Source organism: Salmo salar, chromosome 11 (assembly GCF_965601325.2).
Source record: "Salmo salar chromosome 11, fSalSal1, whole genome shotgun sequence".
NCBI classification, from domain to species: Eukaryota; Metazoa; Chordata; class Actinopteri; order Salmoniformes; family Salmonidae; genus Salmo; species Salmo salar.
In genome coordinates, this window is record NC_138301.1 from 98,444,750 (window position 1) to 98,457,209 (window position 12,460).

A 12,460-nucleotide genomic window follows, 5' to 3' on the forward strand; every position below is an offset into this window, starting at 1 on the left:
CACCTTTCCTTCCAGTTCTCTGCTGCCAATGACTGGAATGAATTGCAAAAATCTCTGAAGCTGGAGTCTTATATCTCCCTCTCTAACTTTAAGCATCAGCTATCAGAGCAGCTTACCTATCACTGTACCTGTACATAGCCCATCTGTAAATAGCACACCCAACTACCTCATCCCCATAGTATTACTTACCCTCTTGCACCCCGGTATCTCTACTTGCACATCATCATCTGCACATCTATCACTCCAGTACTAATGCTGAATTGTAATTATTTTCACCTCTATGGCCTATTTATTGCCTACCTCCCTACTCTTCTACATTTGCACACACTGTACATAGATTTTTCAATTTTGATTTTCTTTTGTGTTATTGACTGTACGTTTGTTTATGTGTAACTCTGTTGTTTTTTTTGTCGCACTTCTTTGCTTTATCTTGGCCAGGTCGCAGTTGTAAATGAGAACTTGTTCTCAACAGACCTACCTGGTTAAATAAAGGTTAAATTAAAATAAAACAAATAATTAAAGAGCAGCAGTTTATTTTTTTTCTTAAAACTGCATTGTTGGTTAAAGGCTTGTAAGTAAGCATTTCACTATAAGGTCTACACGGGTTGTATTCGGGGCACGTGACAAATACACTTTGATTTGACACGGCCCACCGTGACATCCTTTATACTGTATATCCAGATTTTTCCTCAGTGTCATTTTTTTTAAGCTAATCAACCCAACATGGTGTTACTGCTAGAGGGGATTTTGAGCTCCACACACTTTGTGTAACCATTATTAACTCAGGACATTCAAGTCTACAATAAAACCTACACATCATTCTTTCCAATGTCATACTCTCAGTGCTGTCTATAATTCAACTGCACATAATGTTTACCCTCAAAGCTGTGTGGAAACAATTGCTATAGTACAGTCAGCAGTAGAGAGAGCACAGGGAAGGAACAGAGAAAGGCTTAGCTGTCTCGAAATGCATGCAAAGACAAAGGAAAATGAATGCCTCCCTAGACAGCCATACTGTTACATATACAAATCCACCTACCACAAATACAGACTTTACTGAGCAGCTGTGTGCTCTGTTGACCGTGTGTGTGTGTGTGTGTGTGTGTGTGTGTGTGTGTGTGTGTGTGTGTGTGTGTGTGTGTGTGTGTGTGTGTGTGTGTGTGTGAGTGAGTGAGCCCAATCTCAGCCAGCCAGCTCCACTCTTGTCCTGGTCCTATGTGGCTCCTTGCAGTCTGCACATTCACTTAGAGCCCACAGCAGCAGCAATGTTAGTCTGGGAAAGGAGAGGCTAAGATATCCAGGACTGAGGCCAGGAATGAGGCTTGGGACTGAAGCTTTGGCTAGAGTTGTAGCCTACTCACAGGGAGCTGTGTCTAGGTTAGCTCCCCCTGTCTAACGCCTCCTTAGGCAGCCAGGCAGAGAGCCGGTAGCCCTTGTGTCTCTCAGCCCAGTCACTCCTCTTTCCCGGTCTTTCCTCTCTCCTCCCCCCACTAAGAACAGGCTATGCTGACCGTTCAGGAATCCACACCACACTAACCCTCTCCCTTCCCCCCTGGGTCGGGTCCTACCTCGAGTGCAGCCTCTTGCTGGCCAGATCCTGGTCAACAGTGTTAGCAGACTGAGCCATGGGCAGCCTCCTCCAGTAGCTAACCCTTCACAAATATTTCCTCCAGCTGCTCAAGACTTCCCAGTGCTGCAACTGCGTCCTTCCCAGCAGCTCTCTCTACCTCTCTCTCTCTCCTTCCCTCTCTCTCAGCACAGCAATGGCAGCTGCTGAGGAAGTGAGGTATTGTGCAAATAAATCCATATAAGGCAAGCCCCTCCCCTGTTGCTGACGTCACAGAGCAGAGTGTGACGCATGTTTGGTTTGAGTATGAGGGAGGGAGGGAACAAGCAGGGCTGCTGACTGCAAAAGGGGAAATCCCAATGTCTCTGTCTGATACATAGGTTACACACATTCACACTTATGGGCACACACACTCACATGAATGCATGCACGCACGCACACACACACACACACACAGAGGCTCTTTTTCTCACTCTTCTCTTTGTTCTCTTTCTGTCTTACTGTATGCTGAGCGATAGCGTTTTTCTGGTCTCTTTTCAAAGCACATCGCTCTACCTGGGTTTTTCCCACACAGTCTCTTCCCCAATTTGGCTTGCATCTATGCTTTTCCAGCTTCCTTTTCTCACCATCTTTTCACATGTTAAATTTAATCGTTTCCCCACATCATATAAAATAATTTCAGGTTCTTTTCCTTTTAACTGTCATTATTTCTTGAGAAACATGTCAATAGACAAGTTACGCTCAAGTAATCACTGCTTACTGAGTTGTCAGTCTGTGTTTATGGCAGGGTAGTGACAAGTATGTATGCATTTATTGTATTTAACTAGGCAAGTGAGTTAAGAACAAATTCTTATTTACAATGACGGCCTACCCGGGAACAGTGGGTTAACTGCCAGATTCTTACCTTGTCAGCTCAGGGATTCGATCTACGCAACTTTGCAGTTACTGGCCCAATGCTCTAACCACTAGGCTACCTGCCGCATTATGGTAGCAAAAATTGAAAAAGAGATGCAGAAAAGATGCAGAAAAGCTAATCCATGCTTTTGTCACTTCTAGATTAGACTACTGCAATGCTCTACTCTCCGGCTACCTGGATAAAGCACCAAATAAACTTCAGTTAGCGCTAAATACGGCTGCCAGAATCTTGACAAGAGCTAAAATATTTGATCATACTACTCCAGTGCTAGCCTCTCTACACTGGCTTGCTGACAAGGCTAAGGCTGATTCCAAGGTTTTATTGCTAACCTACAAAGCATTACATGGACTTGCTCCTACCTATCTCTCTGATTTGGTCCTGCCGTACATAGCTACACGCACGCTACACTGCAGTCACAAGACGCAGGCCTCCTTATTGTCCCTAGAATTTCTTAGCAAACAGCTGGAGGCAGGGCTTTCTGCTATAGAGCTCAAGTTTTATGGAATGGTCTGCCGATCCATGTGAGAGATGCAGCCTCGGTAGATCCTATGATTGAGTGTAGTCTGGCCCAGGGGTGTGAAGGTGAACGGCAAGGCACTGGAGTGAAGAACCACCATTGCTGTCTCTGCATGGCTAGCTGCCCTCTCTCCCCTGAGATTCTCTGCTGCTGGCCCTATTACGGGGGCTGAGTCACTGGCTTACTAGTGCTCTCCCATGACATCCCTAAGAGGCGTGTGTCACATCGTACCAGGCTTTTTTCACAATACTCGACTTGAGTGGGTTGAGTCACTGACATGATCTTCCTGTCCGGTTTTGCGCCCCCTCGGGCTCGTGCAGTGAGGGAAATCTTTGTGGGCTATACTCAGCCTTGTCTCAGGGTAGTAAGTTGGTGGTCTGTTGGTATTCCTCAAGTGGTGTGGGGGTTGTGCTTTGGAAAAGTGGGTGGGATTATATCCTGCCTGTTTGGTCCTGTCTAGGGGTATCATCGGACGGGGCCACAGTGCCCCCGACCCCCGTCTCAGTCTATACTGCAATACTCTATGTGCCAGGGGGATAGGGTCAGTCTGTCCTATCTGGTGTATTTCTCCTGTCTTATCTTTTGTCCTGTGTGAACTTAAGTATGCTCCCTCTAATTATCCCATCTCTCTTTCTCTGCTCATGCAGGACCTGAGCCCTAGGACCATGCCTAAGGACTACCTGGCTGTCCCCGTCCCCAGTCCACCTGGTCGTGCTGCTGATCCAGTTTCTGCTGTTTTGCCTGTGGCGATGGAACCCTGACTTGTTCACCAGACGTGCTACCTTGTTGTGCTGCTGCTCCAGTTTCAACTGTTCTGATGCGGCTACGTAACTGACCTGTTCACTGGGCGTGCTACATGCTGTTATCGACCCTCTCTCTCCCTCTCTCTCCCTATCTCCTTCTCTACCACACCTGCTGAATTCGTGGCTATGAAAAGCCAACTGACATTTACTCCTGAGGTGCTGACCTGTTGCACCCTCTACAACCACTGTGATTGTTATTTGACACTGCTGGTCATCTATGAACGTTTGAACATCTTGAAGAAAGATCTGGCCTTAATGGCCATGTACTCTTATAATCTCCACCCAGCACTGCCAGAAAAGGACTGGCCAAACCTCAGAGCCTGGTTCCTCTCTAGGTTTCTTCCTAGGTTCCTGCCTTTCTTGGAACTTTTCCCTAGCCATTGTGCTTCTATATTTGCATTGCTTGCTCTTTGGGGGTTGAGGCTGGTTTTCTGTATAAGCACTTTGTGACATCTGCTGGTGTAAAAAGAGCTTTATAAATATATTTGACTGAGGAGCAATTTGCTGCTTTGAGGTTTGCAGAGAACAACAGGGTGTTGTCCAGGGTCAAGCCAAGGTTCTTTGCACTCTGGGAGGGGGATGCCGTAGTGTTGTCAACCATGATCGAGAGGTCTTGGAGCGAGCTGGCCATCACTGGGAGGAAGAGCAGCTACGTCTTGTCAAGGTTGAGCTTAAGGTGGTGGACCGACATCCAAGCTAAGCTATCTTCCAGGCATGCAGAGATGCGTGTTGCCACCTGGGTGTCAGAAGGGGGGAGGAGAAAAGTAGTTAAGTGTTATCCACATAGTAATTATAGGAGAGAACATGTGAGGATATGACGGAGCCGAGTGACCTGGTGTATAGAGAGAAGAGGAGAGGACCAAGAACAAAGCCCTGGGGGACACCAGTAGTGAGAGTATGTGGTACAGACACAGATCCTCTCCACGTCACCTGGTAGGAGCAGCCTGCCAGGTAAGATGCATTCTAAGAGTGAGCAGAGCCTGAGACACCCAGGCTTGGTTGGGTGGAGAAGAGGTTCTGATGGTTCACGGCATTGCAGTCAGTGGATAGATCTAGGAGGATGATAACAGGGGAGAGAGAGTCAGCTTTGGCAGTGCGGATAGCCTCCATGAAACAGAGAAGACCAGACTCAGTTGAGTGACCCATCTTGAAACCTGACTGGTTAGGGTCAAGATCGTTCTGAGAGAGATACCAAGGGAGTTGGTCAGAGACAGCACACAAGTATTTTCAAAATAAAAGAAAGGTATATTGGTCTAAAGTTTTTTATTTCAGAGGGGTCGAGTGTTTATTTCTATTTTCTTTTCTTTAATGTTGGGGTAGATCAGCTTTAATTTTGCACATAGATTGTAGCTTTCATCAATGTAAATGTCTGCATCATTTCCAATCCGCCATATATTTTTGGGGTAAATATACATACACAGTTGAAGTCGAAAGTTTACATACACCTTAGCCAAATACATTTCAACTCAGTATTTCACAATTCCTGGCATTTAATCCAAGTAAAAATTCCCTGTCTTAGGTCAAATAAGATCACCACATTATTTTAAGAATGTGAAATGTCAGAATAATAGTAGAGAGAATGATTTATTTCAGCTTTTATTTCTTTCATCACATTCCCAGTGGGTCAGAGGTTTACATACACTCAATTAGTATTTGGTAGCATTGCCTTTAAATTGTTTAACTTGGGTCAAATGTTTTGGGTAGCCTTCTACAACCTTCCCACAATAAGTTGGGTGAATTTTGACCCAATCCCCCTGACAGAGGTGGTGTAACTGAGTCAGGTTTGTAGGCCTCCTTGCTTGCACACGCTTTTTCAGTTCTGTCCACAGATTTTCTATATGGTTGAGGTCAGGGCTTTGTGATGGCCACTCCAATACCTTGACTTTGTTGTCCTTAAGCCATTTTGCCACAACTTTGGAAGTATGCTTGGGGTCATTGTCCATTTGGAAGACCCATTTGCTACCAAGCTTTAACTTCCTGACTGATGGCTTGAGATGTTGCTTCAATATATCCACATAATTTTCCATCCTCATGATGCCATCTATTTTGTGAAGTGCACCAGTCCCTCCTGCAGCAAAGCACCCCCACAACATGATGCTGCCACCCCGTGCTTCACGGTTGGGATAGTGTTCTTTGGCTTGCAAGCCTCCCCCTTTTTCCTCCATACATAACGATGGTCATTATGGACAAACAGTTCTATTTTTGTTTCATCAGACCAGAGGGCCTTTCTCCAAAAAGTACGATCTTTGTCCCCATGTGCAGTTGCAAACTGTAGTCTGGCTTTTTTATGGCGGTTTTGGAGCAGTGGCTTTTCCCTTGCTGAGCGGCCTTTCAGGTTAAGACAATAAAGGACTCGTTTTACTGCCCCCCCCACCCCCCTTTGTTCAGGGACACATTATTCCATTTCTGTTAGTCACATGTCTGTGGAACTTGTTCAGTTTATGTCTCAGTTTTTGAATCTTGTTATATTCATACAAATGTTTACACATGTTAAGTTTGCTAAAAATAAACACAGGTGACAGTGAGAGGATGTTTCTTTTTTTACTGAGTTTACATATCTTTTTAAAATATATTTTTCTTTCTTATTTCCCGCAAACCCTACCACCCCTCCCCTAATTGGAGCAAACTAATAAACAACAACACTTTGGTTTCTACTTCCAGCTCATACATACTATATTCATTTTACGGACACAATCTATTTTACAATAGTTATATATTTTGTTTGTTTTTATTCCTGGCCTTCTTCTAACCTCCACATCTCCCCTTTATTTCTGATGTCCATCCAGTTTGATTTCTATTTGCCATATATTTTTAACTGTGCTATTTCAGAAAAGTTCTGAACCTACATACATTTTACAGACACAGGATATTTTACATTTGTTATCTTGTTGTTATTAGTCCCACCCTTCAGCTCCATTAAACCCCTCCCATCTATCTCTTAACACCATCCATATTGGATTTCTATTTGCCATATATTTTTCAACTGTGCTGTGATGCTTCATAAACGTTCTGAACCTTTCTATTCTCATAGTTTCTACAGATTGTAAATTAAAGATAAACATTTTTGCTAAAAGTATTATTATATTATTGATTGATTGACTATGACTTTTCAAATAACCCAGTATTGTTATCTGCAGTGTTAGCTGCAGGTGAAAGGTTGCAATTCTTCACCTGGACCTGTGACCAAAAACGAGCTACATATGGACAGTACCAAAATAAATGATCCAATGACTCTGCCTCTTCGCAGCAAAATCTGCAGAACTGGGAAGGTTGTATCCCCCATATATTTAACATTCTATTGGTTGCAAGAATTTTGTATAATCATTTAAATTGAGTTTGGAATCCGGCGTTGCATGTCAAATTATCAAATTATAAACCATGTGCCATGGAATCGGTACATCGAAAATCTCTTCCCAAATATTTTGTAATCTATATGGCACAGATGTCAAGTTTTTGGTCCTTAAATGAAACGGGTATATATTTTTGTTTATCACAATTTTCTCTAACCTCTACGGTGTCAGTGTCCCTAAACCGGGATGGTTGTTGCTAACATGCGCTAATGTGACTCGAATGACATTGTATACAGCAGCTAACTTTCCGGGACAGAGACATGTCTTATATGGGCAGAAAGCTTCAATTACTGTTAATCTAACTGCAGTGTCCAATGAACAGCAGCTATTACAGTAAAAAAAGACCATGCTATTGTTTGAGGAGAGTGCACAATAACAAAGAACTTTTATCACGGCAACTGGTTTGATACATTCACCTCTGAAGGTAAATAGTGTACTTACATTCAGTAATCTTGCTCTGATTTGTCATCCTGAAGGTCCCAGAAATAAAATGTAGTATAGTTTTGTTTGATAAAATCTATTTTTATGTTCAAATGTAGGAACTGGGGTCTACAGGTTGAACCCACTGCTGTCTCTGGCTCCACACCCACTCCGCCTCTAGATGTGAGAAAGTTAGTGTATCATCTATCATGTATGACAATCCTGGGAGTGTGTAATCTTAAATGTTTTATTACCATAGTGTTTTTGTATGTTCTCTATAGTTATGTACTTGAAAATGTACCAAATCAAACTTTTATTGTCACATGCGCTGAATACAACAACTGTTGACCTTTCCATGAAATGCTTACTTACAAGCCCTTAACCAACAGTGCAGTTCAAGAAGAGTTAAGAAAATATTGACCAAATAAACTAAAGTAAAAAATAGTAAATAGTAACACAATAACATAACAATAACGAGGCTATATACAGGGGGTACCGGTACAGAGTCAGAGTGCGGGGGTACAGGTTAGTTGAGGCAATTTGTAAGGGTAAAGTGACTATGCATAGACAATAAACAGTGAATAGCAGCAGTGTACAAAACAATGTAATATTCCGGTAGCCATTTGATTAATTGTTCAGCAATCCTATGGCTTGGGGGTGGAAGCTGTAAAGGAGCCTTTTGGTCCTAGACTTGGCGCTCCGGTACCGCTTGCTGTGAGGTAGCAGAGAAAACTGTCTATGACTTGGGTGACTGGAAACTTCGACAATGTTATGGTCTTTCCTCTGACACCACCAATTATATAGGTCCTGGATTGCAGGAAGCTTGGCCCCAGTGATGTACTGGGCCGTACGCACTACCCTCTGTAGCTCCTCACGGTCATATGCCAATCAGTTACCATACCAGGCGGTGATACAACCAGTCAGGATGCTCTCGATGGTGCTGCTGTAGAACATTTTGAGGATCTGGGAACCCATGCCAAAATGTTTCAGTCTCCCGAGGGAGAAAAGGTGTTGTAATGCCCTCTTCACGACTGTCTTGGTCTGTTTGGACCATGATAGTTCATTGGTGGACACCAAAGAACGTGAAACTCTCTGACCACTTCCATATTGAGCGAGTCACTGGTACTTCCTGCTTTCGTTTTTGCTTGTAAGCAGGAATCAGGAGGATAGAATTATGGTCAGATTTGCCAAATGGAGGGCAGGGGAGAGCATTGTATGCATCTCTGTGTGTGGAGTAAAGGTGTTCTAGAGTTTTTTTCCTCTGTTTGCACGTGACATACTGGAAAAAATTTGGTGAAACTGATTTACGTTTGCCTAGATGAAAGTCCCAGGCCACTAAAGGCACCGCTTCTGGGTGAGCATTTTCTTGTTTGCTTATGGCCTTATAGAGTTGGTTGAGTGTGATCTTAGTGCCAGCATCGGTCTGTGGTGGTAAATAGATGGCTACGAAAAATATAGAAGAGAACTCTCTTGGTAGACAGTGTGGTCTACAGCTTATCATAAGGTACTCAGGCGAGCAATACCTCGAGACTTCTTTAATATTAGACATTGTGTACCAGCTGTTATTGACAAAAATACACACACCCCACCCCTCGTCTTACCAGATGTAGCTTCTCTGTTCTGCCGGTGCATGGAAAATCCCTCCAGCTCTATATTACCCGTGTCGTCGTTCAGCCACGATTCGGTGAAACTAAGAACTGTAATATATGTCCCGTTGGTAGGATAATTGTAATTGTAGGTCATTCATTTTATTTTCCAATGATTGCATGTTAGCAAGTAGAATGGATGGCCGTGGGAGTTTACTCGCTCGCCTATGGATTCTCAGAGGGCAGCCCAATCTGCATCCTCTTTTCCTCCGTCTTTACTTCACGCAAATGACTGGGATTTGGGACTGTTCCCGGGAGAGCAGTATATCCTTCTCGTCGGACTCGTTAAAGGAAAAAGCTTCTTCCAGTTCGTGGTGAGTAATCTCTGTTCTGATGTCCAGAAGTTATTTTTCTGACATAAGAGACAGTAGCAGCAACATTATGTACAAAATAATTGTAAAAAAAGTTACAAACAATGCAAAAAAACTAACAAAATAGCACAATTGGTTATGAGCATGTAAAACGTCAGCCATCCTCTTATGCGCCATCTTAGCATCTTAGCATCAATTGACCAATTCAGCACATCTGGACAAACTCCAGGCAGACTTTATACAAAATATTGTGCAGTAATGTAACTCTTTCCTGGATCAGTCTGAAACTTTGCACACACACTGATGCCATCTGGTGGCCAAAATCTAAATTACAGCTAGACTCGTATCAGAAAATATGACATTTCTCTTGCATTTCAAAGATGTAACAAAAAATGGAAAACGCATGTATTTTGTTTGTATTATCTTTTACCAGATCTAATGTGTTACATTCTCCTACATTAATTTCACATTTCCACAAACTTCAAAGTGTTTCCTTTCAAATGGTATCAATAATTTGCATATCCTTGCATCAGGTCCTTAGCTACAGGCAGTTGCAGTTGAAGTCGGAAGTATACATACACTTAAGTTGGAGTCATTAAAACTCATTTTTCAACCTCCTCCACACATTTCTTGGCAAGTCAGTTAGGACATCTACTTTGTGCATGACACAAGTAATTTTTCCAGCAATTGTTTACAGACAGATTATTTCACTTATAATTCACTGTATCACGATTCCAGTGGGTCAGAAGTTTACATGCACTAAGTTGACTGTGCCTTTAAACAGCTTGGAAATTTCCAGAAAATGATGTCATGGTTTTAGAAGCTTTTGATAGACTAATTAACATCATGTGAGTCAATTGTTGGTGTACCTGTGGATGTATTTCAAAGCCTTCCACTTGGCTCTTCCATTTTTTTGGTAATGCTGCAATTAGTTGTAATTTTGGGTAGTGCAAACATTTCCATATATTTGTTTTAGCTGCATGTCTGACATAACTCCACCAGTCCTATTTATGATGTCATTTACAAAGATTATACCTTTTTTAAACAATTTATCAGATTTTTTTTAAATGATCAATTAGTATATTTGAGTTTAACCACAATATTTGTTGCATTATTTGTACTGTCTTTTCTGGTGGATTAAACTAAAATTGCAACCAACTTTCTATGGCTTGTTTAAAAAATAACGATATTTTGGAGATTATTTTGTTTTCAAATAACCGAAAGTCAGCTGTTGTAATCTGAATAAAGGGAAAAAGGCCATTCTTGAACATGGGGTGAGACATTCTTACCTATTTGCTAGAGAACCAGTTCAGATTTAAGTATAACTGTTGTATGACTGATTCCTTTAGTGAGAGGCCTAATGCTTTAATATTTAATCATTTCTGCCCTCCAAATTCATATTCATTATATAGATAGGCCCTTTTAGTTTTTTCACCTCTTATGATAAGTGCACTATATTACGTATTGGATCACAAAAAAATACAACTTCTACGTTACCATATAGTTTACCAATGAAATTGTCTGACGGGGATGTTTATTTTATTTATTTTTTTACCTTTATTTAACTAGGCAAGTCAGTTAATAGTCCCTTAATATTATTGTTGGATCTGATTTTAACAGCTAATGTTTCGATAGCAATAATGAATAGATATGCCGATAGTGGGCAACCTTGTTTTACTCCTCTTGACAGTTTAAAACTTTCTGAGAAGTAGCCATTATTTATTATTTTACACCTACGGTTACTATACATAACTTTAACCAACTTTATAAGAGATTCTCCAAAATTGAAATATTCCAGGCATTTATATATAAACTCCAGTCTGACTTTATCAAAGGCCTTTTCAAAGTCAGCTATGAATACTAGGCCTGGTTTTCCAGATATTTCACAGTAATATTTTGTTTCCAGTACTTGTCTTATATTATCTCCAATGTATTGTCCATGTAGGAAACCTGTCTGATTAGGATGAATAATATCAGACAACATGTTTTCAATTCTATGCGGTAAGCATTTTGCTGAAGTGTAAGAGGCCTCAACATTTTTTTATGGACTGGATCGTTATATTTACCACTTGGATCCTGTTTCAGTAATAATGAAATCAGACCTTCTTGTTGAGTGTCCGATAATCTACCATTTATATAGAAGTGGTTAAAACATGCTAATAACGGTCCTCTGAGTATATCAAAAAGGTTTGGTATACCTCCACTGGTATGCCATCCAGCCCTGGAGTTTTCTCGGGCTTAAAGGCTTTAATTGCATCAAGACGTTCCCCCTTTGTAATTTGGCCTTCACATGAGTCTTTCTGTACAGATGATAATTTTTCTTTATTAATAGTGAAAGAATCCATACAATTAGCTTCGGTTACTAGAAATGGAGGAGACTGAAACAAAAACATATGCTTAACGTACTTTACTTCCTCTTTCAAACTATTGTTTGGTGAATCATGGGTAAATCCATAATTTGTAACAAGTTTCAGTGAATTATTTTTGGTAGCATTTCTATGATGAAGATTAAAAAAGAATTTGGTGCATTTTTCCCCATACTGTATTCGCTTTATTTTTGTAACATATTACACTGGATCTTTCTTAAATAAGTTCCTCCATTTCTTTTGGTTTTTCCTCAAAAGGTATGGTAATTAACTCTGGCAGCCCAACTGATTGGCAAACGTACTGCAAATTAAGAAATCATGTGACTAAACTAAATAAAAATAAACTATACTATGAAACAAATATAAATTATATAAAGAATGATAGTAAAAAGCTTTGGGCCATCTTAAATGACATTTTGGGGGCAAAAGCCAACTCGGCTCCTTCATTTATTGAATCAGATGGCTCATTCATCACAAAGCCCACTGATATTGCCAACTACATTAATGACTTTTTCATTGGCAAGATAAGCAAACTTAGGGATGACATGCCAGCAACAAACGCTG

General features: G+C 41.3%; 1 protein-coding gene across 1 annotated transcript in view; it reads right to left on the reverse strand.

Annotated features, from left to right (window-relative positions):
• gpsm1b (G protein signaling modulator 1b) overlaps positions 1–1,787 on the reverse strand; it is a 61,922-nt gene extending 60,135 nt beyond the window's left edge. Inside the window, exon 1 of the mRNA XM_014128695.3 lies at positions 1,569–1,787. Within this exon, the coding sequence (XP_013984170.2) occupies positions 1,569–1,627 (59 nt within the window). The 5' untranslated portion in view covers positions 1,628–1,787. The remainder of the gene's footprint in view (positions 1–1,568) is intronic.
• Positions 1,788–12,460: the final 10,673 nt, after the last annotated feature.